Here is a 27,841-nt window from a genome sequence, read left to right as displayed (position 1 = left end):
ATCTATAAAATGGGGAAAATAACAGCACCTGCTTCCTAGGGATGTTATGAGGACAAAATGAGATAATTGTCGAGTGCTTTGCAAAGCACATAAAGCATTATATAAATACTGGTTATCACTATTATTATCACCTATTAGCTTTATGACCTTGGAATCATAAAGACTTGGATTCAAGTCCAACTTCTGACATATCCTGGCTATGGGACCCTGGGCAAATATTTTAACCACTTAGTGCCCCAGGAAACTCTAAGACTAAACTTGTAGAAAAAAATGATAACCTGTCTTGATAGAGAGAGTTCTCCTCAATGGGGAGTTCTTCAACCAATTAAATCACAGATTCTCTCCCTATCCCTAGACATATGGATCTATGAATCAAAGAAGAAGCACTGAACACTATGTTCAAAGCACTGCTAAGTGCTGATGCTTCAAATGGAAAGGCCGGACATTCCCTGCTTTCAAGGGACTCACATTTTTATAGAGGGAGACAACACGTAGAAGAGTCCAGTTGTAATTGAGTTGGAAAGGCTTAGTGGTATTTAGGCTACAGCAGTTAAGCATATAGGCTCATGCATCTTTTACAATGTCACTTTCATTGATAAAACAATCTCCATTTCTGGTGCTAGACCATTTGAATCCAAAGTGTCAGGGACCTTGGTTCAGTGCTGCATTTTCAGCTGCTCATAGGTTGTATCTCCACAAGACTTTCTCCCCGCACATTCAAAATACTTAAATTATCAAGTAATTCTGTAATCTTATTGCTTTAGATGTTCTCCCCAGTGGTTCAGTTTGCAACCCTTTCATGCCTGACCATTCTGTGTGAATCTTGTTGGTTTCACCCCTAAGTCTGTTATTGAATCCATGTAATCAGGGGCTTCACTGGCTCCTGATAAAAAGATGAACATTTATAAAGCACTTGTGTTTTCTACCTGTGATCCTTTGTTTTTGACATGTCACCAAAACATCTTTTTCCCCCCTCATGTTTCCTTGGTGACATCTTTAACTCCAATTTTTCAAAGTTAGTTATTTGGTATGTATTTAAGCCTGTAAATACCTACCTTGCACATCTCTGTTGCCCTCTGTGGCATAACTCATTTTTAGTTCTTTGTCTGCTGTAGTAGTTCATGATCTGTATTCATACACCACCACCAGTGGAGTATAGTTATTAAAAAGACCAATATTTGTTTCTGGGAGACGTTTGGAGATATTCAAGGAGTTTTATAGTTTCCTCAAGTTTCCTGTTCTCCTACTGATTAATTCTGGCTTTCTATCTTCCACTGTCTCCCAAAGTCTATCCAAACTTAAGTTTGTTGTTTCTATGACACTATCTACCCATCTCATCTTATGCTGGCCTCTTCTCCTTTTGCCTTCAGTCTTTCCCAACATCAAGATCTTTTCCGTTAAGTCCTGTCTTCTCATTATGTGGACAACGTATTTAAGCTTCAACTTCAATATTTGTCCTCCCAGTGAATAATTTGAATTAAGTTCTTTAAGTGTTGGCTGATTGGATCTCCTTGCTGTCCAAGGGATTCTCAAAAGTGTTCTCCAGTGCCACAATTTGAAAGCATTGATTCTGTGGTGCTGAGCCTTGCTCATAGCCCAACTCTTACAGACATACATTGCTACTGGAGAAACCATAGCTTTGACTGCTCAGACCTTTGTCAATAAGGTGATGTCTCTGTTATTTATTCTGCTATCCAGATTTGCCATAGCTTTCCTTCCACAAAATAAGCATCTTTTAATTTCATGGTTGCAGTCACTGTCTGCAGTGATCTTTGAGCCCAAGAATATTAAATCTGACACTGCTTCCATTTTTTCTCCCTCTGTTTGCCAGAAGTGATGGAGCCAGGTGCCAAGATCTTAGTTTTTTCATGTTAAGCTTCAAGTGAGCTTTTACACTCTCCTCTTTCAACCTTATCAAGGGGGCTTCTTCATTCCTCTTCATATTCCACTTTATCAGACTAACACTTTAGGAAAATTACTTTGGTAGCTATGTAGAGGATGGATTGGAGAGGGGAGAGACCTGAGGCAGGGAGTCCGAGTGAGAGGTGATGAAGGTTTGAACTAGGGTGGGGGCTGTGTGAGTGGAGAGAAGGGGACATTTGAAGGAGATAGGGAAGAAATTATAGAATTTGAAAACTTAGTAGATATATGGAGTGAGCAAAAGTGAGGAGTCAAGCATCACACTGGGGTTGTGAGTGTAGGTGACTAGGAGGGTAGTGATGCACTTAACAGAAACAAGGAAGTTTGGGGGCAGCTAGGTGGTGCAGTGAATAGGGCACTGGTCCTGTAGTCAGGAGGACTTGAGTTCAAATGTGGCATCAGACACGTGACACACTAGCTGTGTGACCTTAGGCAAGTTACTTAACCCCAATTGCCCTGCCTTCCCCCCCTCAAAAAAGAAGGAAGTTTGGCAGTTAGGTAGATTTGGGGGAAAATATAATATAATGGACATGATAAGTTTAAGAAGTTGCTGATGTGGAATTGGATCTTGGGAGAGATACTGGGGTTGGATGTAGATCTGTTAATCATTTGCATAGACAAGATATAGAGCATATCCACAAAGAGAAGAGAGTCAACAGTGTGAGATGCTAATGAAGAAAGGGTGGCCAGGGATGCAGTTTCATCCACAGGGAGCCAGGTAGATCTCAGTAAGTGCCAGAAGATGGAACAAGAGAAAAAGTGGTCTCAGATGAGAGGAAGTTTGCTAATTTTGGATCGTGAATTCCAGAGGGCACAGTGGAAGGGATGGGCTCTTTTAGAGTGAAAAAATTTGGGGTTAGGGTTGAGGTGAATGGGAATGAGGAGGCAGAACAAGCTGGAGTTGGGTGGAGAGAGTTGTTCTTTGGCTGGTTGGTATTATCGGAATAGTAAGTATAAGAGGGAGTGAGAGTTTGCTTACAGTTGGGGAATGAATTATTCAAAGTATCCGTGAGTTCTTCTGGTTTAGTTTGATGATTAGAAGGATGAAGGTTGAATTCTCGAAGTTTTGGCACAGCTCTTATCTGCTGTGTTACTGTGTCCTAGGAGGCATCTGGGAGCCCAAGTTTTCCACGAATTCTGGTAGCATCTTGGATTGTCTTTTGTAATCTTTCTTGATTTCAGTCACATCCACTCACAGTAGGATAAGCAGATGGTGCTATGTTCCTGGCCAAGAGACTGCTGTGTCCCAGGAACTGACCCTCATTTGTTACTATTGATGTTAATTCTCTTTTTTTTCCTATGGAAAATAAAACAAATTGATTACCCACAAAGACTACAGAAAAAACTCAACTATCCGTGGGTTTGGGTACAAGAAGACTTTATTCCCTGGTGAGTCCCACCTCCCGCCTGGGTATCATATAGTTATTTCTAATCTATAGAGCTACTTTGGTTTAGGGAATTACTTTAGGCAGGAAAAGGAGTTCCGGTTTTTTTTTAACTATTTCTTGGCCAAAGAAAAGGTGGCCTAGGGGCCACCTGCAGGTTAAACCTCTTCATACTCAGCTAGCGTGGTAAGCAGATTGCCTGTCACCTGGCCTGTACTGGAAGCTTTTATAGCTCAGGAGAACCTGCCAGAGCTTTTGTTAGCTGCCATAGCCTTTGAAAACCAAGGGTCACTTTTATGGTACAATTAGAAAGTTTAGTAGAACTTTGGCTTTTTTTAAGGCTTTGGAAAATAAGGAAGATTAACATGCTCTGAAAAATAGAATATTTTATATCTTGTCTTGGTGAATTTATTAAGCTAGCACTTTAATGGCTTTACGTTGTGTTTTCCATATTTCAGATTATATAGGATCAAGTCTCTGATAGGACTTCCACTTGTATGGAATTACTTGAAACAGCAGGTGCTTATTTGTGGTAACTTTGATTTGTTTTCTGGGCTAGGCCTGACCCTAATTGTTCATGTTTGATATTAGGACAAAATGAGACATTTGTATGTCATTTAGCAGTTTAAAAAAAGGATATTTATTTAGCCATAGCAGGAGGATTTTAAACAGGGCTATGCACTGAGGACACCTTGAGTTAATTCAGCTGAGCAAAGCTCCTCTGCCCAAGTTGTCTATGCCTTTCCACAAGCCAACCCTAGGGAGCATGTGGAGCACCTGATGGCTGGTTTTTGACTCAGGTGGCCAAGAAATCATGTCAACAACTCTAAGCCAATAAAGTCTGGAGAATGGTTTCAATACCCCCAAACCCTACCACAATCCTAGCTTAATTTGCATGGGGGGCAGGAAAGTGTTAGAGCATTGTTCCCACCACAATTTGCCGTTCTAATAACCTTGTTGTACTTATTGAAACTTCAGCAGGGCTACACACAAACTAATAGGTTAAAAATTTGATGGTGTCTTTTTGTGCATTTTTGTCTACCTGTATCTCCTCTTCATATATAAATGCAAGTATAATCAATTTATCCATAAAGATAAACACGCATTTTATTTATGTGTCCTTTAAAAACATCCAGCACTAAAGTCCTACTTTGATTTTGCCTCATGATGTGGAGGTTACCAAGAGTTCTCAAAGGCTCTAACAGCAAAATGAAAGCTCTGGAGGATCTTAGACAACTATCGTGGTTGTCCTTCATTCTCAAAGAGGACTGGTGACATGGGGCGGGGCGGGGGTGATGTCTTGACTGGCAAGTGAACTGGATGTAAGTGAGGCAGAGCAAAGTCATCAGCCCCCCTTTCTCCTCCAGAGTCATCAGAGTTCACTGGCAAGACATAGATCAGGACGAATGGCAGCGGCCGAGGATGCGGTGAGAGACCTTGGCTGTTTAAACCTAAGGTCTTTCCCAGGTCCCAGTTTGTCTGAGGCGATGCCCGTTCAGTGATTAAAGGCTAGGTAGGAATTGAGGCAAAAGAGGACCTGGTTTACCTTCACGAAAGAGTCAGTCTGGGAGGGGAAGACCCTCGGAGATTCAGGCCAGAACAGAAACGTTTGCTATTAACGGTTATTGCTCTACCCACTACTGTGTCCCCAAACTTTCCCAAGATTTATTTTGGATGAGCAACTGTCAGATAGTAGACCAACTGTGAGGCAGCTAGCTGGTGCAGTGGATAGATTGCTGGGCCTGGAGTCAGGAAGAGACTCTTCTTCCTGAGTTCAAATCTGGCCTCAGATGTTCACTAGCTGCGTGACCCTGGACGAGTCGCTGAACCCTTTGTGCCTCAGTTTCCTCATCTGTAAACTGAACTGGAGAAGGAATTGGCAAAGCACTTCAGCATTTTTGCTATGAAAACCCCAAAAGGGGTCACAGAGAATCAGACATAACTGAAAAGCTACCAAACAGCAGACTATCTGGCACTCAATAGAATACACTAAGGTTCATAAAAGAGCTCTTTACATACATCACCTCATTTGAGTATCACAGCAATCCAGGTAGGTAGGTGCTATAGTTATGCCCATTTTACAGATGAGTAAATTAAAGCTCAGAGAGGTTAAGTGATAATATAACAAGTATTATTAATTATTATCATCATCCTCTAATATTCATATAGTGCTTTTACTACGTGCCAAGGACTTTGCAATTATTGTCTCATTCGAGACTCACAACAAGTCTGGGAGGTAAATGCTATTTTACAGTTGAGGAAACTGAGGCAAACCAGGGTTAAGTGACTTATTCAGGGTCACACAGCTAGGAAATGTTTGAGGCTGGATTTGAACTCAAGTCTTCCTGATTCCAGGCTCAGTGTTCTGTCCACTGCTCTACCTGGAAAGGCTTTTGGTATTGACCAAGTGTCCGTTTGATTTCTAATGAATCAGCTAAATACCAAGAAACTGATTACTCTGATGACCATAGTATGATAAATTTTTTTAGCCATAGCAATTTTTGAAGACAATTACTAAGAAAGATTGTGATCTTTGTTGATAGTTACAGCAATGAAATCATAGGTCCTTGAAATACTGCAGTAAGAACAAAAAAATTTGAAAAAAAAATTTTTTTTACTAAAAATAGTAAAAGAATAGCATACATGTCAAATTAACTTAACATGTTTTAAGATAACTCATGAGGGTGGTATATGTGAGCAAATGTTGAGGGTGCTCAGGTTTTGGCTACTTCATAAACCAAAAAAAGTCTCATGGAGGTATAGATTTAAGTGGGCCTTCTTTTAAGCTAAGTTCTTTTTTACTAAAGTGTCTCAGAATCATCATTAATGGCAGCATTTGTATCAAAAATTAAATATTAAATCCTTTGGAAATTTTCAGTTTTTATCTTTATACCAATTTTTTATATTTGACATGAAATTTTCACTATTTTTTATTTTTGAAGGTGGCAGTTCTCATTCCTTTTCGTAATCGCCATGAGCATCTTCCAATTTTTTTCTTGCACCTGATACCAATGCTACAGAAACAGCGATTAGAATTTGCCTTTTATGTCATTGAACAGGTGAGATTTTTTTTAATAATAAATATTTAATAATTTAATAATAAATAAATGTGTTGAGTTCTGAGCTCTTGTTCATTAAATGGATTAGGATTTACTTTATTTATCAGGGCCGACTAATGGTCATGTGTTCGATATGAAATTGTATTTCAGATCTAGTTTAAATTCCAACTTGACAAATTCCTTTATTTGGTGTGGCCAGAGTGGCCTTTGTTTTCTTTGAGTGACTCAGTTTATCTCATTGAGCCTTGCTCAATGGGTCTGCTGCTTCTCTTCCGGGGCAGGAAGCCCAGAGACCCATGCCTGGGAGCAGAGAACTTCCTGTGTGATGATTCATGGGGCTGGCTGAGGGGAGGGGCCAACTCAAGAACCAATCAGCCCTGGTCATTCAGGTGGTGCTTGATGATAACAGAAACTCTATAAGAGGGGAGAAGACAGCTTGAAGACCCCTTTTTCCTTTTTCCGGTTGGCGTGGCAGTGGTGGTAAGCGTGACTCTGGGCCAGCCTGAGCTCTCGGGCTGAACCTAGATGTTGGTAACTATGAATTGTATTGGGTCTGTCTGTTGATATTTGTAATTTGTTTGTATTTTGGTCTGAAGTTCAGGGTGCTGGTTGTTTTTCCCCCGAACTAAATGAATGTCCTAAAGTTCAGGGTGCTGGCTGTTTTTCCCCTGAACTAACTGAATGTAGTCTGTATTTGGTCTCTCTGTTGATGCTTGTCTGTATGCTCCCCTGAACTAACTGAATGCTGGATTAAAGTAAGCTGGTCAACCCCTTCACCGTGCTTTCCTTGTTTAAGCAGATAAAAAGAACCTGTGCTTTCCTGGCATGCCGGCAGCCTCCTGGGTGCTGGCTGTGGGAGGATCTTATGCCCCCACAGAAGCTGCTAGCCGGATTGTTAAAACATTTGGTCAGCAGCTCTTTAATTAGATACTGTTTTAAAGTTGTAATCTTTGTTAGGTTACAGCTAATCTTAACTTGTAGTGCTAAAATTACTAACCTCTGCCCCATCAACCAGATCCCTTAAAATCCTGTGTTGTGTTTCCACATCTACTGACAAACCACTCTGAGTAGAATTAAAACATTTAAAGTGTTTTTGCTCACTTTATATAAAATGAATACCTGGGGTCTGGATCATCCTAAAATTACTTCTCTTAATTATTCTCATTGTGTACAGAATTTATAATATACCTGATAGCCTACCTTTAAGATAACTACAAACAATTGTTTTTGGAAATACAGACATAAGTAATTGGAAAAAAATGAGTAATTGGATAAGCCAACATAATAAGTGACAATATAACCTAAATTAATTTACAATGACATGCCAATCAAACTACCTAAGTATTATTTTATAGGATTAGAAAAAGATAATGAAATTCATATGGAAGAAAGTTCCATAATCCTAAAAGAAAAAATGACATGGGAATGAAAGGGACCCAGTAATGCAGATCTCAAACTATGCTAAAAACTGATTATTATTAAAAACAATTGATACCAGTTAAAAACTAGAAAGATCAGTCAGTGGAGCAGATTAGATTTATAACAAGCAGAGGCATCAAATACCAGTTACTGAGATAAGAACTTACTATTTGACAAAAACTGCTGGGAAAATTGGATAGCAGCAATATAGAAGAAGTTAGATTTAGATCAGCACCTTCTACAAAAATAAGCTCCAAATGGATACATGAGGTAGACATATAAAGTCATGTAATTAAACAAATTAGGGAAGCATGAGAAAAAATTATCTATCAGATCTGTTGATGATTGAAAAGTTCATGACCAAATGAGAAATAGAGGATCGTAAAAGATAACATAATTTTGATTACATAAAATTAAAAAGTTTTTTGCATGAAGAAATCTAATAAGCTACAAGGGAAACAAGCAAGAAAAAAAAATATTTGTGGCAAGTTTCTTCGGTAAAGGTCTCTTGTCAAGCTACTTAAGGAACTGACTCAAATTTATAAGAAAAAGAGCCGTTTTCCAACTGATGCATGGTCTAAGGATAAAAAAAAAAAAGGTATACTCAAAGGAGTAAACGTAGGCTATCTATAGCCATATGAAAAAATACTCCAAATCATTACTGATTAGAGAAATGCAAGTTAAAGTAATTCTGAGATTCCACCTTACACCCCAGAATGGCGAAGATAGCAAAAAAAAGATAATGGTAAATATTCAATGGGTTGTGGGACGACAAGCATATTGATGCACTGTTGATAAGCCTGTGAATGGATACAACCATTCTGGAAAGCAATTTGGAATTATACACAAAAATTTACTAAACAATGTGTGCCCTTCAATTCAGCTATAATCCTGATAAGTTTATATCCAAAAGAGATCAAAGAAAGAGGTAAAGCTCCTTATGTACAAAAAAATTTGCAAAAGTTCCTTTTGTGCTGATAAAGAACTGGAAACTAAGAGGATTTCCAGCAGTTGAGGAATGGTTGAATAAATTGTGATATATAAATGTGATGGCATACTATTGGGTTATAAGAAATAGATGGTTCCATAAAGACATGGAAAGACTTATGTGAACTAATGCAGAACGAAGTGAACAGAACTAGAACAGTTTATGCCATAACATCAATATTGTGAAAATGAACATTTTTGAGAACCTTATAAACTGATGAAAAATGAAATGAGTAGAACAAGGAGAACAGTTTTTTATACAATCATAAAAATATTATAAAAAACAAAAAACCTTCATAACTGTAACAGCTATCATCAATACAATGACTATTCATGATTCCAGAATACCAATGATGAAAACCTGCTTGCTTAAAGAGAAGTGATGAATTTTGGATGCAGAATGAGATACATATTTTTTGTGTACATCTATTGGGGGAGTTTTTTTTGCTAGACTATGCATATTTGCTATAAGAAATTTGTTTTTTTCTTTTCCTTTTTTTAATGGGGCAGGGATTAGGAGGGAGAGAAAATAGATTTTAATTAATTTAAAAAACTAGGGATGTGGGGGCAATACGATAAATTTGAAATGTTTCATGCAATTTCAGATGATATCACTGTATTATTAGTTTTACTTAATTGTTTTATTTTGTTAAAACAGCAGGAAAGTGGGAATAAATTGTCAATGTATATAATATAAAACAAAACACATCAATAAAGGGGAAAGTGGCCAAAAAAAGTTAAGAAAAGAGTATTTTGGTTCATGGTATGTGAGTTTAAATAGCAAAATACACAGAGTCCCTTTAAACTCATAACTGATTTATACAGTACCTGAAAGTATATAAAGCACTTTACATACATTATCTCATTTGCTTTTTTAACAACCCTGACAATAAATACCACAGCTATCCCCATTTTACAGATGAGGCTTAAAGAAGTTGCAATGTATCTATAGCTTGTAAGTATAGCTTGTAAGGATTAAGCATCAGAATACATACTCAGGTTTTTTTTATTCTAATTCTCTTTTCTCTATACCACATTGCCTTTCATAAATATTTTAAATAAATATAAAATATACATACTTTAATGAGCCCAGGATCTTATTGGAGCTAGTATGACCTTTTCATGTTCAAATTGCAACTCGTATGTCTTCTTATCCTATACAATACTTATCCATCTCTTTCCAGAGCTCCTCCATAGTGGATCTACCTTGCATGTTGGAGCCCTTCTTTGTCTCTACTATTTCATGGATAGGGGTTCCATATTTGGGCTGTTACCCATGTTCTTGTTACGTCTTTTTGGATATTACATGACCTTAATGGTTTTTTTTTAATGCTACTGTAAAGCAAGCCATTTTTGGTATGTGCTACAGCCTCCCACCATAAGTCTTTATGTTGTTCCTTTATGTTGAACCTAAGGTCCAGCACAGTTTTGATTATTCAGAGATTGTGGTGTTCCATGACTCTTGGCCGTATAGCATCATTGGGAGACTATTACAATTCTATGTATGTTTAACTATGTATATTTCTCCCCCACACATACATCTGTGTATAAAGAAAGAATAAATTATCTAAAGATATTTTTGACAATATGTAATTTATAAAAATGCAGTATCTTTTTAGAGTACATAGACCGTCCATAAAAATAAGTACTATACCAGATTTTCTAGTTCAAGATTGGTCAATTTAAAATGAGACAATAGGCAACTTAAATGTAAATTAATGTACTTTTTCCATTCTTTTGATTTTCATCTTGTTTGATTTTACTGGGAATCCTGTGGATGTTCAACAGAATTCTGGTTTTATATAGTGTAGGCAGATGTTTGTATTTTCCTACCCTATTAATTACAGGGATCAGTATTTAGGATTAGAAGACAGTTGAACAGATAAATATAGGTGGGAGTCCATATACAATTTGAAGGTCTAATTATTTTTGAACACTGTTTACAAAGCTGTTGCAAATGTAGCTTGAACTATAAAAATGGGTAGTAGTTGAATTGGCCTTGATGTTTTTAATGACTATGTACATTTTTTGTTTGTTTTTAGGGAACAGGTGTTCTTTTTTTTAAGACCATAATTGATTTTATGTAGTCTCTCTGAAGTTTTTGAAAGTGGTGCTATTTCAGAAATTTAACCAAGTAATACAATGCATTACAAAGCAGTGGGACTGATTACCGTATAAGCCCCATAAAAATTATTCTCGATATCCTATAGTTACATCTTGTATCACTTCATAATTATAGCCTTTAAATAAATAAAAATACGAGTTCTTTTTCTCCAGGACTTGTTGACTTTTATTTGTTACCCTTTTGTTTTTTGGTCATCTTTTTTCTGGCCTTAGTTCTGATTTCTTATTTAATCATTTCTCCACTCTCTTCATTTATTTCATTTCCTTATTTTCATTCTGCTTTGAAATTCCTCATTCTGATTCCTCATGTAATCAATTTGCCCATACTTCCAGAATTACATCTCCCTTAGTATTCTGCTTTATCTTTGACATATCATTTAACTTTAACTCTCACCAACAGTCTCTATTCAGATGAACTCTTTCACTGTTATTATGATAATGATGCTGTCACCACTTCTGTGCTTTAGCTCTTTTATCTTTTATCCCTTTCTTTTCAACATCTATGTTTTTACCTCCTGGAGCAATCACATTTCTCTCCCATTGTTTACCTTACTCCTTGGCAGTTGCTTTTAAACCTCTTAATTTCTTTCCAGAATCATGGCTCATTATCCTTTTAGATGCAGTTTAAGCTCAACATCTTGAATCTGAATATAGCAGATAGTACACATTTTTTTCTCCGTCTGTCATTTTTACCATTATGTGGCTTAAGATATCACTTTTATTTTTCTTTTTTCTCCCTCCAACCATTATGCCAATTGCTAAAATTTGTCAGAGCCTTTCTAAAATGATGCTTTTCCATCTCAAATATGAATGCTTTTTGTGTTCTGAGTATTTTTGGTTCTGATTTTTCAACAGCTTCTTACTTTTATCATCTTTTTATTTCTTATATGAAATCTGATTATCGAAGTTAGAATCATAAAACTTCAGAGCTAGAAGAGAGCTCACAGAGCTCGTCTAGTCCAACTTTCATTTGAAGGGTGGAGCATCTCTCTACATCACCCATGACAAATGGTCATCCGGTCTTGCTCGAAGATTACTGGAGTTTTAGGCTTTATCAGTAAACTTCCTCTCATCTACAAAGCTCGTTAGGATCTACTACTTCTTGACAAGTTTCTTCTCTATTCTTTCTTTTCTTCTTCTTTCAACTTTACCTCTCATTCTAGAAAAACTGAGGGACTTCTTTTTTTGTACACATATTTCTTCCTTTTCTTTCTTAAATCTTGCTCCCCATTCTCATGAAATGTGCATCTTTCTAATTATAACATAGCCAGCTTATTGTAACATTGATTTTCACCACCACTACTGCCACCACTGTCGTCATCATCATCATCATCATCATCTAGTTACATATAGTCTGTTTCCTTCTCAGGAAGGAAACCAATTCCTTCTTTCCCTACTATTGAAGTAGCCACAGTTGTCAGTACACTGTGTCACATCCATCAGTTTCTGTTATTTGCTTCTCTTGAAAATCCAACTCCCTATACTATTGCATTTTTAAAAATGTTTTTATTGATCATCATAGTTATGCAAAGTATCTCTCCCTCCCCCCCTCCCAAAGAACCATTTTATATATGGAAACAATTTTTTTTTTACAAAGGAAAAAAAAATCAATGCATTGAAAAAAGACCTGAAACATGTACTATGTCTAATGCCTGTGGACGTTCCACCTCCACAAAGGGGTGGGTTGGGGGTGTTCTCTCTTATCTCTTCATTGAAATCCCCTTTGATTTTTACAATTTTGTCGCATTTACATTTGAGTTTTTGGTGTGTAGTACTTTCTGTTTGCATTGTTATAGTTACTATGTATATTTTCTTGACTTTGCTTACTTCACTCTTCATAAGTTCATGTAGATCTTTCCATGCTTCTCTTTATTCATCACACATTTCTTAAGAGCATATTAATATTTCGTTACATTCACATACTGCATTTCGTTTAGCTATTCCCCAATTGATGGACATCTGCTTTGCTTCCAAGTCTTTGCTTGTTGCAAAAAGTGCTGCTTTAAATATTTTAACATATTTGAGGACATTCTTCTTATGGCTTCCTTGGTAGCCCACTATGGAGTCACTAGTTCAAAGGGTATGGACATTTTAATCACTTTATTTTTATAATTCCAAATTGCTTTTCAAAATGGTTGAATCGTTTCACAGCTCCACCAACAATATAGGAGTGTTCCTATCATTCTACAATCCCTCTAACATTGACTGTTTCCATTTTTTTTTGGTCATTTTTGCCAGTTTGCTGGATGTGAGGTGAAATTTCAGGGTAATGTATTCTATTGACACCTTAGAACTAGGGAAGGCAGCAGCTTTTACATTTATACAGGCAGATTTTCTTGAGACTCAGTGATCATTGTGATTGATTCAGACACATTGGGAAATAATTTGAGTTGCGCTGTGATCTTCTGTTTGGGCATAGAGTCTAAGGTGTATGTTAATTGTCAACACCGTCTAGCTGGTAGTGTGTAGCCTTATTCTATCCATGATCTTCATCATGTATGAGTTGTCAGAATAATTAGACAGTGGACAAAGATTTCATGTATGACTCATTTGTCCATATTACCATTTTGTTGAAGAAGAAAGAGGCCTACAAAAGTTGTGTGATTTCTAGTCACCACAGGTTTGTGATAGGAGCCAAGATGAACTTATGTGAGCATCTTAGCATTTGGTCCGGTGATTTCAGTGTTGACCACATTTTCTATTTCATTTGTAACTTCTTCCATTTTTCATCAGGAAATGTTTTAGAATGATGTTATTTCCTTGAGGGCAGATGTTGCATAGTAATTCTGCATAAATGTATTTGCACAGTCCTTTGCAATTACCAAATGCTTGTCAAATTTACAACAAACCTTAAAGCACTATATTAATGTCAATTATCACTCAATATACAGGATGTCCCAAAAATCTTAGTACACTTTAAAGCTGCACTGTGACTTTGCGGACACCCTGTTTATATTTTAATTAAAATTAAATTGAAAAAAACAAGAAAACACCTTTTCTATCATTGTGAAGGATAACACTATTTTCCCAGTAGTCCAGGCTCACAGATTTATTACAGTCCTTGACTCCTTACTCTTACTCCATATATCCAATTTATTGCCAAATCTTATAATTTCTTCCTTTGCATCATATTTCCCCTTCTCTCCACTAACATAACCATGGCCCTAGGTCAGGCTCTTAGCATTTCTTGCCTGGACTACAGCAGTACTCTTCCAATTGGTTTTTCTGCCTCAAGTCTCTCTCTACTCTAGTCCATCTCCCACTCACTGCCAAGTTGCCTTTTCTAAAGCACAGGCCTGTCAACTTTTGTTCAGTGAACTCTAATGACTCCCTGTTACTCCAATGATCAAATAAAAAAATCCATTTGGCATTTAAAACTCTTCTTTTCCTGGCTCCTTCCTACATTCTGGCCTTCCCTCATGGACCCTACATTCTAACTATATTGGCCTACTTATAGCTCCTCAAACATGTCCCTCCATCTCCTATTTCTATGCCTTTTTTTTCATCTGTCCCTCATCCCTGGAATTATTTGGCCTGTTACCATTGCCTCTTAATTTCCTATGATTCCTTCAAGATCAACATAAATCTTAGCTTTTGCTTGAGACTTCTTTCAAGTTACTTTCATATGTTTTGTTTATATCTTACATGGACTTAGATATTTACATGTTGTAAATGAGAATGTTTGCTCCTTAACAGCAGGGCCTGTTTTTTTGCCTTTCTTTGTATCCCTAGTGCTTAACATAGCACCTTTAATATAGTAGACACTTAATAAATGCTCATCAACTGACTTTAAAATATCTTTATAATATAGTTTATAATTTTTATATATATTATATTTATATAAAATAATTATATATAATATATAATAAATATATTATATAACATATATCATTATAATTATAGAAAGTAGTACTCTTGGCTTTTATTATCATTGATAGCAAATAATAAATGTAAAATCTCTGTGCCTTTAATATAAAAGGGTTCTACTTTTAATTTCTAGCTACATTTTCAAGTCAAAAATAAAGGTTTCTGTTGTTGAATAGATAGTTTGGAAAATTTGGTGGGAAAATAAAGTCCTCTATTTTGATTTATTAGAACCAAGTGGTAACTTAATTAAGAAATACTTAGTATCAGCTAATTGTTCAGACACAGCAGAAATACTTTTATTCAGTTTCATTTGGTGTTATCAACGTACCCAAGTATCGTATAGGTTAATTTTGACTAGTACTTGAATGTTGATACTCAGAAGTGTTCGTTATTTTTATACACCACTCAATCACATGGTGGTATCTATTTTAATTTTTTGCCTTTTAGTATCATTTCACTGATGAGTTTTACAAAGAAATGAGTATAACAAACATTTTGGACTTGAAGTTTTGTAATAAATTTGTTTCCTCTGTAGTATGATAAGACTTGTCTATTTTTCTTGTTCTTAAAATTTGACTTCTGTTTGGTTTCTCTCCTTGAAGACTGGCACCCAACCTTTTAATCGTGCAATGCTCTTTAATGTGGGATTTAAAGAAGCTATGAAAGATATGATGTGGGATTGTATAATTTTTCATGATGTGGATCATTTACCAGAAAATGACCGAAACTATTATGGATGTGGAGAAATGCCCCGTCATTTTGCAGCAAAGCTGGACAAATACATGTACATGTGAGTAATGTATAATTTCCTTGGGAAAATGTATTTTTAAAATAGCAATAATAACTGAATAGCATCATATGGCTCAAATCACAGTCGAAGAATTTCAGAGTTGGAAAATAATTAGTGGGCATGTAGTCCAATTGTTACATGAAAAAAAAGGAAGCTGGCATTTATAATGCTCTTTAAAAATTTTTAAAAGCTTTACATATATTATCTCATTTGGTCCTCATGACAACTCAGTGAAATAGGTGCTATTATTATCCCCATTTTACAGATTAAGAAACTGAGGCTGAGAGAGGATAAGTAAGTGCCTTGCCCAGGGTCACACAACTAGAATTATCTGAAAGAGGTTTTGAACCCAGGACTTTCTGACTTCTAGTCCAACACTCTATCCTCTGTCCCACCTAGCTAACAAAGGAGAGAATTTCCCCTTATGTGACAACTTACTTCTGTGACAAAATGGTCATTTAACCCTTCCTCAAAGATCTCCAGTGAGGAGAAAACCCTCTAAAGCAGCCTATTCCATTTTTATATAGCTCTTAATGTTAGGAAATTTTTCTTTACATTAACCTTAATTTTGTGTCTTTGCAACTTCTTTTCATTGCTCTTAGTTTTTTCTTCTGGGACTAAACCAAATGAAACCCATCTCTCTTTCTCACGGTAGCCTTTCAGACTTGAAAAACCACTATCATGTTCCCTGTGAGCCTTCTTTTCTTCAGACTAAACATCTCCAGTTCCTTCAGCTGATTCTCATCTAATGTGACTTCTAGTCAGTGTTCCTAGAAGTGAACTATGGTCAGTTCATCCAGGGATCTGTGAATTTGGATGGGAAATAATTACATCTTTATTTTAATATAATCGGTTTCCTTTGTGGTTCTATGGATTTTATTTTATGCATATAAAATTCTTTTTCTGAGTAGTCCATAAGATTCACCATACTGCCAAATAGGTCCACAATCCCAAAAAAGTTAAGAACACTTGCTTTAAAAAGCAGTCTGTAGGTATAAGCATAAAGAACTTAACATTCATGAAGGACTTTTGTTCTGCACTTTACACATTGACAAGTCTTGCTTCTATGGGATGAATCAGAAGGCATCTACTGTGGACTAGATTAGACTGTACAGTTGTGCCTTCAGAAGTTCATACTTGGTAACTTCTATCCTTCCTTGGTTTGCTTAGTCCTGTAGGATTTTAGGGCATGAGTTCCTCCTACCCTATCTTCTTCTGAACCCTTTGCCAGACTGGTTCTTAGCTTTCTTCTCTGTCATATAAAATTCTTTACCACATTATAGAACCATAGGACCACAAAGGAAATCAATCATATTGAAATAAAGATGCAATTATTTTCCCATTTAAATTTGTAGACCCCTTGATTCCATGGAACCCAGGTTAAAAGCCCCTGCTTTAAAGGGTAAAGACTGGCTCAGAAAAGTTAAGCCAGAAATTCAGGCCATGAACAAACTGAATGGGCCCTTTTGGTTTTTCCAGGAAGCTCTTTATTCATAGATATGAACTCCTGGGATCTAAAAAATTGACAGATAAGTTATGTAAATCAATTAGTATTGTCAGTACATTTTTCTAGGAATGAGAACTGCAACAGGCTTCACTGATAAAATTTGGAAAGGCAATATTAGACTACTGAAATCATAGCTTCAGAAGGTCTTGTACTTGACACTGGTCTGTGTAATATTAATTACAGTGGGACTTTTTTTACTGTTTTCTCTTTTAGAATGCTAAAGTAATCAAGTGCCTTTCATTAAGTCTTACTAGGTGCAAAGCCCCAGGCCCACACCCTTTTGCTGATTAGATATGAAGCCTTGGGGGGGCACCCTAAGAAGGGTATATAAACTCAGAGGTTAGGTTTTGTTTGGGGCTCTTGCTCACTGGAAGAGTGTTGTGCGATTTGACTAGATGAGACTCTGGGCAGCCGTTGTTAAGAGCCCCCCGGCTTTGGAAACCCCAGATATTGGTGCTTCTCTGGTAACTATGTATGTTGTGATTTGGTTAAACAGAAATGTTGATCTCTTTATATTGTCTCTGTTTGTAATTTCTGTTTGTATTTGCTCTGAAGTTCAGGGTGCTGGCTTTTCCCCTGACCTAAGTGAATGATATATGTATGTTTGATTAAAGTGAGATTGTTAACCCCTTAAAGTTGCTTTCCTTGGATAAGCAGATCAAAGAATCTGTGCTGGCAGCCCGTCTGTGTGCTGGTGTTATTGGTCTTATACAGCCACAGTAGCTGCTAGCCTCGTTGTTGTTACAGTCTGTGCTACTGGAGACTGCTCAGTAGTATCACAAGATACCACCAGACTATTGCTAACACCTGAGACTCCTCCCTCTGGGAGTTCCTCTCTTCCCCCCATTAATAATGATGACATAAAGAAGGATACCAAAGACCAACATTATGGGTAATATCACAGCTGCCCTATAATTCCCAGCTGTCATCTCTTCCCCAACTCACACAAACTGTTCTTTCCATGCCCAGTAACACACTCCTCACTGAACATCCTTCATCCCAAATAATGGCTAGTTTCAAACTCTACCAAACACTCACAGAGAAGCAGTCGTTCCTGAAATCAACCAATTCATTGTTAGCTGTTCTTCCAGCAGTATGATCTCTATGAGAAACCGAACTGCCATACTTCAGATTTGTAGCATCCATATACCCCTCTGACTATCAGTTCCATAGCATCCCCATCTCTTAACAAACATTAAACAAGGATTTATTAAGTGCCTATAATGTGCTAGGAGAAACTGTGCTGAGTATTAAGTGTTATGAATACAGAGGTGAAACAAGTGTTGCCCTCAAGGAGCATATATTCTAATGGGAGAGACAACATTCACATATATAAGGTGTCTGACATTAAAACTTAGCATTCACCCAGGACTTTTATTCAGCACTTTGCATATGCAGGAGCCTTGAATCTATGAGATGAATCAGCAGGCAACTACTAGGGACTAGAATTCCAGGCCCTACAATTATATCTTCAGAAATTCATTAACCTAGTAAAGCTTTAAATTATACTAAGATTTTTGGGACACTCTAGAGATGTGGGTGTATACAACACATATACAAAGCAGAAGCCTTTGGGGGAAAGGCACTAGCAGCTGCAGTAGAAGAGGTATGTACCTCATGCAGAAGGTGATGCTTGAGCTAAGTCTCTAATAAATAAATAAACAAGCATTTATTAAATGCTTACTGTGTGCTAAGTGCCGAGAATGTAGAAAAAAGGCAATCTGATTCCCGCCCTCAGGAAGCTTACATTCTGAGGGGAGTAGACAGTAAATAGGTACCTACGAAATTCATACAGGTAGCAGCCGAGGGTGGGGGATAAGAAAGGCCTCCCCAAGAAAGTTGGGCTAGAGCTGAATTTTGAAGAAGCCCCGGATTCTAAGAGGCTTCAGTGAGGAGGGATAGTAGTTCAGGCATGGAGGAGAGACAGTGCATCTTAGAATTGGAGAGGACCTTAGAGCTTATCTACACCAGCCCCCTCTCTCAGAACAGGAATCTACCTGATGGCATAATGTGGCAGATTGTGTGTATTTGTGTAGGAGTGTGTTTGTGTGTGTATGTGCTGTATATGTGCATATGTACATATAACAGTGAGGTGGATTGTATATATTTGTGTCTGAGAGTGTGTGTGTGTGTGTGTTTACTGTATATATGCCTATATACTATAGCATAGTATGGTGGATTATATGTATTTGTATATGAGCATGTTTTTGTGTGTGTATGTGTACGTACTGTATATTATGCATATATATGTATAACATAGTGTGACAGATTGTATGTATTTGTGTAGGAGTGTGTGTGTGGATATAACAGTGAGGTGGATTGTATATATTTGTGTCTGAGAGTGTCTCTGTGTGTGCGTGTGTTTACTGTGTATATGCCTACATACTATAGCATAGTATGGTGGATTGTATGTATTTGTATACGAGCATGTTTTTGTGTGTGCTTGTGTACGTACTGTATATTATGCATATATACGTGTAACATAGTGTGGATTGTATGTATTTGTGTATGTGTGTATATACTGTTTATATCCATATATATGTATATAGATGCACACACAAATTAAGTACAAGGTATATAATGTGTGAGAAATTGGGCAATGGGGCAGCAAACAGGCTAATTTGACTGGAATATAGTATATGTGAGTGAACAAGAGTAATAGATATTAAGCCTAGAAAGGTAGGTTAGATCAAAATGGTTATTGAGTCATTTCAGTCTTGTCTGACTCTTCATGAACCCATTTGGGGTTTTCTTGGCAAAGATACTAGAGTAGTTTGCCATTTCCTTCTCCAGTTCATTTTACAGATGAGGAAACTGAGGCAAACAGGGTTAAGTGACTTGCCCCAATGTCATATAGTTAGTAAGTATCTGAGGTCAGATTTGAACTCAGGTCCTCCTGACTCCAGGCCCTGCTCTAATCACTGTGACATCTAGAAGCCCCAGGTCCGGATGGTAAAGGGCTTTAAAGAAAGACAGAAGAGTTTTATCCTAAAGGCAATAGAGAGCCACAAGAGCTTCTTTAGCAGGGGAGTGACATCATCAGACCACTGTTGTAGAAACATACCACTTTGGCAGCCATGTTGAATTGAGAAAGCTATTAAAGTTCTGTGGACAAGTGTTGGAAGATGATATCAATATCTGTAGCTGGTAGAGATAATGGAAAACCTGAATGCCATAAAACTTGATTAAAGGTAACAAATAATAATGCAGAATGGAATCCCCAAAACAAAAGTACACCAGAAATTCTAAATTCCCTTTATCATCAATTAAGAGAAAAAGTCACAATTTGAAGGTAATACAAGAATTCTTGAGGGAAACCAGGGATTCCAAGAGGTGAATAGGTAGTACCTTCTCGGTAAAAAGATCCAGAGTTACTCTTCTTAAAAATATTATCTGCCCTAAAGAGCACCGCTATTCTCCGGGGAGCATTCAATTCAGTAAATATTAAAAATTTATTACATGCAGTATACTGTGTTACACACTGGAGGAAATAAAAAGACGAGTAATACATGATCCCATCCTCCTGAACTCTGTAATATAGTAGGAAGAATAAGTGTGATAATGTTTTGGGTTCTTTCCATGCTTACTGAAAAAATAAGTGTGCTCTCCTCTGCACACACTTCCCCCTTCCCCAATATGATATATTTGGTGTAAACCTTGATAAGGGCATTGAACATTAGTGATTGGACTGGACAATCTAATGAGTTAGAAAACCAGAACATATTAGATAATGTATCACACATGTACAATGTGTTATTTGTTATGCATGCATTATATTTTATTACACATTCATTATGTGGATGTTATATGGATGTGACATGCATGATCCATCAAAGAAGCTGCCAGACAGATTGGAGGGAAAGGAAGAAAGAGCTATGTTATAAAAACCCAAAGAGGAAAAGCTTACTCAGAGTTTAAGGTGATCAGCAGTGTCACATACTGCAACAACTTTGTGAGGGTAGGTGCTATTACTATCCTTATACCGATGAGGAAACTGAAGTACATAAAGTCTGATTTGTCCAAAGTCAGACCACTAGTAAGTTTCTGAGATAGGAGTCCAGCACTCGAAGTGTCACCTAGCTATAAATGAGTCCACAATTGTGACATACTCTGTGAACCTTAAAGCACCGTGTAAATGCTAGCTGTTATTATTTTTGTCTCTCCTCATCATTGCTCCTCTGTCGATCTGCCAAATTGATATTCCTAAAGTATCACATCATCCTCCTTACTCAATAAACTCCAGTTGCCTCCAGTCTAAAATATAAGCTCTTCTGCTTGGGATTTATACTCTTTCATAGTCTGCTTCCAGTCTACATTTCTAGGTTTCCTGTACCCTATTCTTCTTCTCTTCTACGCTCCAGCAAACCAACTGCTTGCTGCTATCTGTACATGACATTTCATCCCCCATCTTTGAGCCCTTGCATAAGCTCTCCCCCATGCCTGGAATGCCCTCCTGCTACATCCTAGAATTCAAAGCTCAGTTCAAGTGCCGCTTCTTAGAGAAAACCTATCCTGATCTCTCTCTCCAATCCCTTTGCAAGTGCACAATCTTGCTCCCATGTGAATGACTTTGTGTAGCTTGGTAACTTTTTCTGTTGTTTCCCTCTAGTAGAATGCAGTGTCCTTCAGGGCAGGGACAATTTTCTTTTGCCTTTTGAATAGCACACATTAGCAGCTCAATAAAGGTTGAATTAAATTGAGCCTCTTTTAGTGGCCCTGCAAATCTCCTTCTGAGGAAGAAGGTTCTTCCTCATATCTAATTTAGATCTTTTTTCTGTACTTTTAAACATTCCCCGCTTGTTTCTCTTTTTTGAAGAAGAGCTGGTTACCTATCAGCCACACATCATCTATTCATTTAACTTCATTATTTTGGGGTTAAAGAGTCCCAGCTTCTTTACTATTTCTTTATAGATTCTGATCATTTCCTCCCTGAGGGTTTTCTGTATTCTGTCCAAGGTTGTCTTATTCTTTTAAAATTGTGAACTCCCAATTATTTGGGATATAAGTACTAATGTAATCAAGTCTGACCAGCATAAAATATAGTATTGAGTATGGAGGTCATGGGTCTTGTTATTCCTATTTATAAAAAACCAATAAGTAACATGCTCAGCTACTAACCAAGTAAATGAAGTAGGCAACTGGAAAGAGCAGTGATTTGGAGGCAGAATTGGGTTTAAGTCCTGTGTGTGACCATGGGCCCTATCTCTGAAGCTGGAAGTGAAAACTCCCTCCCTATGTAAATGTCTCATTGAATTTTGCCTGGACTACTACTTTGCGCATAATTGTATTTTTCCTTTTAGTGTAGTTCTTTGTGTGTGTGTGTGTGTGTGTGTGTGTGTGTATACATATATATATATACACGTATATATGTGTGTGTGTGTGTATATGTACACACACACACACACACACACACACACACACACATACATATAGGCTCCCCATTAGGTTGTAAACTCCTTGAGAGTTGGGTCTTTGTTGTACCTAACATTCTAGATCTAGGGCTTCTCAAGGTAGCCGGTACAGAGCAGACATTTTTCGACTGAACCAAAAATACTTTAGTAGGGCACAGTTCTCTATCTTGTTACATGGTCACTCGATGGGAGATGGAAGAGCACTGGTTCTGCATTAAAGGACTTGAATTCAAATCCTGCCCTAGATACTTGTATGAGATTGGACAAATCACTCAATCTTTCTGGGTCTCAGTTCTATAAAATGAGGGAGTTGGATTGGAAGAGTATCTAAGGTCCCTTGCAGTTTTTGGTGATCTTAATACAGATATATGAGGGTCTCAGTAAGGTTTATAAGTTTTAACATTGCAAGTTGGTATGTAGTGAAAAGAGTGCTGACCTCAGAGCCAAGAAACCTGTTCAAGTTCCAGCTCTGCTACTTAATAGCCTCTGTGAACCTCAGTTTTCTTCCCAATAAAATGGAGATAATGATTCTTTACCTACTTCATGGTGTTCTTTTGAGGAAAGTACTTTGTGAAACCTTAAAGCTGTATACAAATGTGACCTATTCCTATTATTGAAGTTGAACAGTGAGTAGCTCCCTTTCTAACTGTAATACAAGGAAAATTAGGAACCCCTGAGAAACCCCTAGCTACTGACAAGCACCCCCAGAAAGAATGGACTCAGATATCTTTGGTATTTAGCAAACCCCCTGGGACTCTGTGGCTGCTCCAAGGAATGTCAATAGATAGGACCATCCCACTGAGAGATAACTTGACAGACCCTTCCTGGGAGATATCCCTGGGACTCCGTGACTCCACCAAGGAATGTAAATGAGATTATCCCATTAGTACGATAACCTGACTGAATCTTTTGATCATCCAGGACCTTTGTTCCTGTTTCTTCCCCCACTCTGTACCCCCATATCCTATATAAGCCAAGCCATCACCCCAACACATTTGCCATTGATTTGTGGTGCCGTACCCTGATGGCCGCCGGCTAATAAATTCTCTACTTAAAACTTATACTCTGTGGTGTGTCTTGCTTGTTTCTGGTACAACATAACAAAAATTAAACATTCAAAGGGCAGCTAGGTGGCACAGTGGATAGAGTGCCAGCCCTAGAGTCAGGAGGACCTGAGTTCAAATGTGACCTTAGACACTTACTGTGTAACCCTGGGCAAGTCACTTAACCCTGTTTGCCTTAGTTTCCTCATCTGTAAAATGAGCTGGAGAAGGAAATAGCAAACTGCTCCACCGTTTGCCAAGAGAACCTCAAATGGGGTCACAAAGAGTTGGACAAAACTGAAAAACGTCTGAAAGCAACAAAAATATTCAAAGGTAAATTTGTTTAGTCACTGGAATTACTGCTTCAATAAGCCATGCTTTTAAACTTAATATACCATGCACGATTATTGTGTAAACAAAATAGGCTATTCACTTCATGAAGTGGTTTCCATTTACTCCCTCTGCGAAGATGGTGGATGATTTAAAAGGAGTCAAGTGCCTGGCCTGATAATTCAAATAACTCTGACTTCAGCCTTGTCACTGTAATTCCCAGGTATAACAAATATGTAGTACCCCAGAGCCCTTCATTGATTTACCTGGAGGAATAAAAGAAGATAAAAAAAAAATGATGAAAAGTGAGGTAAAAGACTTATGTGCATAGCAGCTGGATAGAATATATAACAAATTGTTTCTACTGGGGAAAGAAAAACTTAGAAAAGTAAGGCCAGGAATTTTAATTTCACAAACATTTACTCTGCACACAGAATCTCCACTAAAGTCCTACTGTAATTCCTCATCAGAGGGGAATAAAAAACAGGAAAAAGCCTTAGTTTAAAAAATATATCCATGCCTTTTGTTGCTGGTCTGTTGCTTTTTCATTTTGGTAGAATCTGTTAGTGTTTGTTCCCATCTAGGCACTGCCTAGTAGAATGTCTGCTTCCTGAGGGCAGGGACCTTTTTGAGGTGGGGGTGGGGTGTCTGTATCCTTAGTGTCTTGTACATAGTAGGCCTTTGATAAATATTTGTTGAATTGAAGAACCCCTTTATGCCATAATGAGGAATCAGGGAAGAACTTTCCTGGAGGCTGTAAAGTGCACTAAAAATATACACTGCCATTGTTTCCTAAATTCCTTTTTCAAAATAAATAAGAACCAACTAAAGTTTGTGTAGAGACAAAATGGCATAATGGGAAAAGTGCTGGACTTAGAGTCAGGAAGACTCCAAACATAGGTTAGATCCTGTCTCAGACCCTTAGCACAATGCCTAGCATGTAGTAAGAACTTAATAAATGCTGATTGATTAGTAGTTGGGAAAGAGCCACTTAACCTTTCTAAATTTCAGTTTCTTTATCTATTAAATGGGGACATGAGTGTCACCTCCATGCTTGTGAGAATCAAATGAGATATGGTATATAAATAATTATATATCAACTCCTAATATTATTATTTGGAAGGAAAAATCCATCCTTCTTCCTCCTGCTCCCATGCAATGGCTTCTACATTTCTGGAAGCTTTCTCTAGGTCATGCTGTATTTTTCAAAGAGGCTACACCTCAAAATGTCTGTGACCATTTATCTGTGCTCTTGGAATAGTTCCCATTTCAGCACCAGTAAAATATTTGATTTATGACCTATTTTCAGGAGTAGTATAGGAATAAGCAGCTGGGCTAAATAAATCTATAGTTATTCATCTTCATTTTGATTTTTCACATTCTAGGCAGCAAATTAGATTTTCAATTAAATAATGTTTCTATATTTTATCAATGTAATCAACTAACTGATCAAATAAACATTTATTAAACACCTGCTGTGCGTCAGGTACTGTGCTTTAAGCTGAGGATATAAAGACAAAAACTAAACAATTCCTGTTCTCAGAAAGTATACCTTTTAACAGAACTGTGATATTAACAGGTGTTTAGAAACTTAGACATAATTGTTGATAGACTTGATAACCATTTAATTTTAGCATTAAAAAACCAAGTAGATACTTTGAACACTATGAGTATTCAAGTCTGGAAAAATAACAATATTACAATTACTTGAATACTGTTGTGCTATAAGAAAGGATGAGCTCAGTGATCTTAGAAAAACATGGATGGACTTACATGAAATAATGAAGAGCAAAATGAACAGAACCAAAAGAATGTTATATGCAGTAGCAGCCATATTGTTTTAAGAACAACTTTGAATGAATAAGTAATTTTGACTATTATAAATGCCCAAATTAACTACAAAGGACTTATGAAGGAAGATGCTATCTGCATCCAGAGAAAGAACTGATAAATATAGAAGTATGCATAGAATGATTTTATATACATACACCTATTTGTGTCTAGGGAAATGGGGAGGGAAAAAAGGTAAAAAAGAAATTTACAGGATAACTTTATTATATATTTAAAAGGAATATCAAGTTGTACATAATAGGTCTGCAGTTTCATGTGCAATTATCTTTTTTATTATACTATGTTATAGAAATGCTTTATTACATAAATTAAAAATAAAATTACATAAATACAATTACAATTTTAAAATTATGATTACAATCTGAAGGGCATTTTTCTTCTCTCACTGTAGCACAAAAATATTCTGTTTATTGATAATTTTTAGTTATAGGTTTATATATTTTTAATGCCAAAGCTTTTGTAGGTTGGAAAAATAATAACAGGTCTTCTGAGCATTTTTAAAACTCTTTTATTCTAGAGTAAATATCATGAAGATTGATATTTTCTTTCATCATGAAAATAAAGTTATTCCTCTCTCCCCTCCACTTATACTTCCACACTTATAAACTAAAAACTCTGATTTGTATGTAAAATTGCCAGGTAAATGTAACAATAATGTTACTAGCAGCTGCTGTGGAGGTGTAAGACCAATAACACCAGCACACAGGAGGGCTGCTAGCACAGGTTTTGATCTGCTTTTAAGGGATTTGAAATCTCACTTTAATTAAACATACATATATCATTCACTTAGTTCAGGGGAAAAAGCATCCTGAACTTCAGAGCAAATACAAATAGAAATTACAAACAGAGAAAGTAACGTGGGCTTCCAACTGTCTGACCATAGCAATACATACATAGTTGAGAGAGAGAGAGAAAGAGAAAAGCACTAACATCTGATTTTCTAAGCCAGGGCGGGAGAGCTCCTTAATGGCTACCCAGAGTCTTGTCTGGCCAAATCACATGAACGCTCTTCTAATGAGTGAGCCCGAAGCAAAATGCTAACCTCAGAGTATATATGAACTTCTTCAGAGGGCATCACAACCATGTGACTCAAACTCAGGTGACTTAGGCCTTCTTATGACTTAAGCAGGTCATCAGAGACTCTTGATTCAATCAAAGACTCTTGATTCAAACAAAGGCAAAACTCAGTAAAAGGCACTTAATTACCTTAGTGCTGAGAAGCACTCCAAAAGAAAAAACAGCAAAAAGTCCCACTTTGCTTGCCCTTACAGTAAATTTTATTGCTTAGAAGAAATTTTATCTTCTTTCTTTTTCAGTCTTCCATATAATGAATTTTTTGGTGGTGTGAGTGGACTGACAGTGGAACAGTTTAAAAAGATCAATGGATTTCCTAATGCCTTCTGGGGATGGGGAGGAGAAGATGATGATCTCTGGAATAGGTATGTTGTTTGACTGTATAAGTTCTTCATTTCATGCAAGGGTCCAAATTTCTTTTCACTATCAAACTAATGGGGAAATGAAAGAAAAAGGAAGGATTATCTTTGTGATTCTTATAGCGATGAAGTTTAGAGTTGTTAGAGCTGGTTCAGGTGTGAAAGAACTCACTTAGACCTTCTCTGTAGCTTTTGAGAGCTTTATTGAGGCAAAAGCAACGGGCTAGCCCTGGAAGAAGGATTAGCCATTTACAGAGGGACAGGAGCTTGTTTTCATTAGGACAGAATAAGGGAGACAGGAAAATTTATGACCCAGGATGAAGGAGACAAGGAATTTTGTGGTCCAAGATAAGGGGGAAGTTTTATGGTTTAAGGATTTAAGGACAGAGCAGGAAGATACAGATTAAAAATTAAAGGACCTGGGGAACACAGCATAAGGAAGACAAAAGCAGTTCTTTTGGTACAGGTTCAAGATAAGGGGGAAGAGGACTTTAGGGCACCTTCAGGTTACAGAATAAACTAGAGGCTTCACAAAGTACTGGAAAAGCAACCTTAATATTATTTTTAACCCTTAGGGCACTGTTTGTATCCACGTCAATAGCAATTCCTTGTTTAATGAAATATAAATGGTTCAATAAAATTTTCTAGAAAGGGAATTTTAGGTTATGTAAATTGTCTTTTATAAAGTTGAATCGCCATTCTTTGAAAAATATTG

At 37.0% G+C, this 27,841-nt stretch overlaps 1 protein-coding gene across 2 annotated transcripts in view; it reads left to right on the top strand.

Annotated features, from left to right (window-relative positions):
- Nucleotides 1-27,841, top strand: part of B4GALT6 (beta-1,4-galactosyltransferase 6) — a 92,009-nt gene that overhangs the window by 53,655 nt on the left and 10,513 nt on the right. For both annotated transcript variants that reach the window (XM_036741754.1, XM_036741755.1), the window contains exons 5-7: nucleotides 6,248-6,364; nucleotides 15,364-15,551; nucleotides 27,010-27,132. In XM_036741754.1, coding sequence (XP_036597649.1) covers nucleotides 6,248-6,364; nucleotides 15,364-15,551; nucleotides 27,010-27,132 — 428 coding nt within the window. The remainder of the gene's footprint in view (nucleotides 1-6,247; nucleotides 6,365-15,363; nucleotides 15,552-27,009; nucleotides 27,133-27,841) is intronic.

The sequence above is a fragment of the Trichosurus vulpecula genome, chromosome 1 (assembly GCF_011100635.1).
Source record: "Trichosurus vulpecula isolate mTriVul1 chromosome 1, mTriVul1.pri, whole genome shotgun sequence".
Taxonomy (NCBI): domain Eukaryota; kingdom Metazoa; phylum Chordata; class Mammalia; order Diprotodontia; family Phalangeridae; genus Trichosurus; species Trichosurus vulpecula.
The sequence above is the reverse complement of the archived record's forward strand: the minus strand, read 5'-3'. Positions and strand labels throughout refer to the sequence as shown.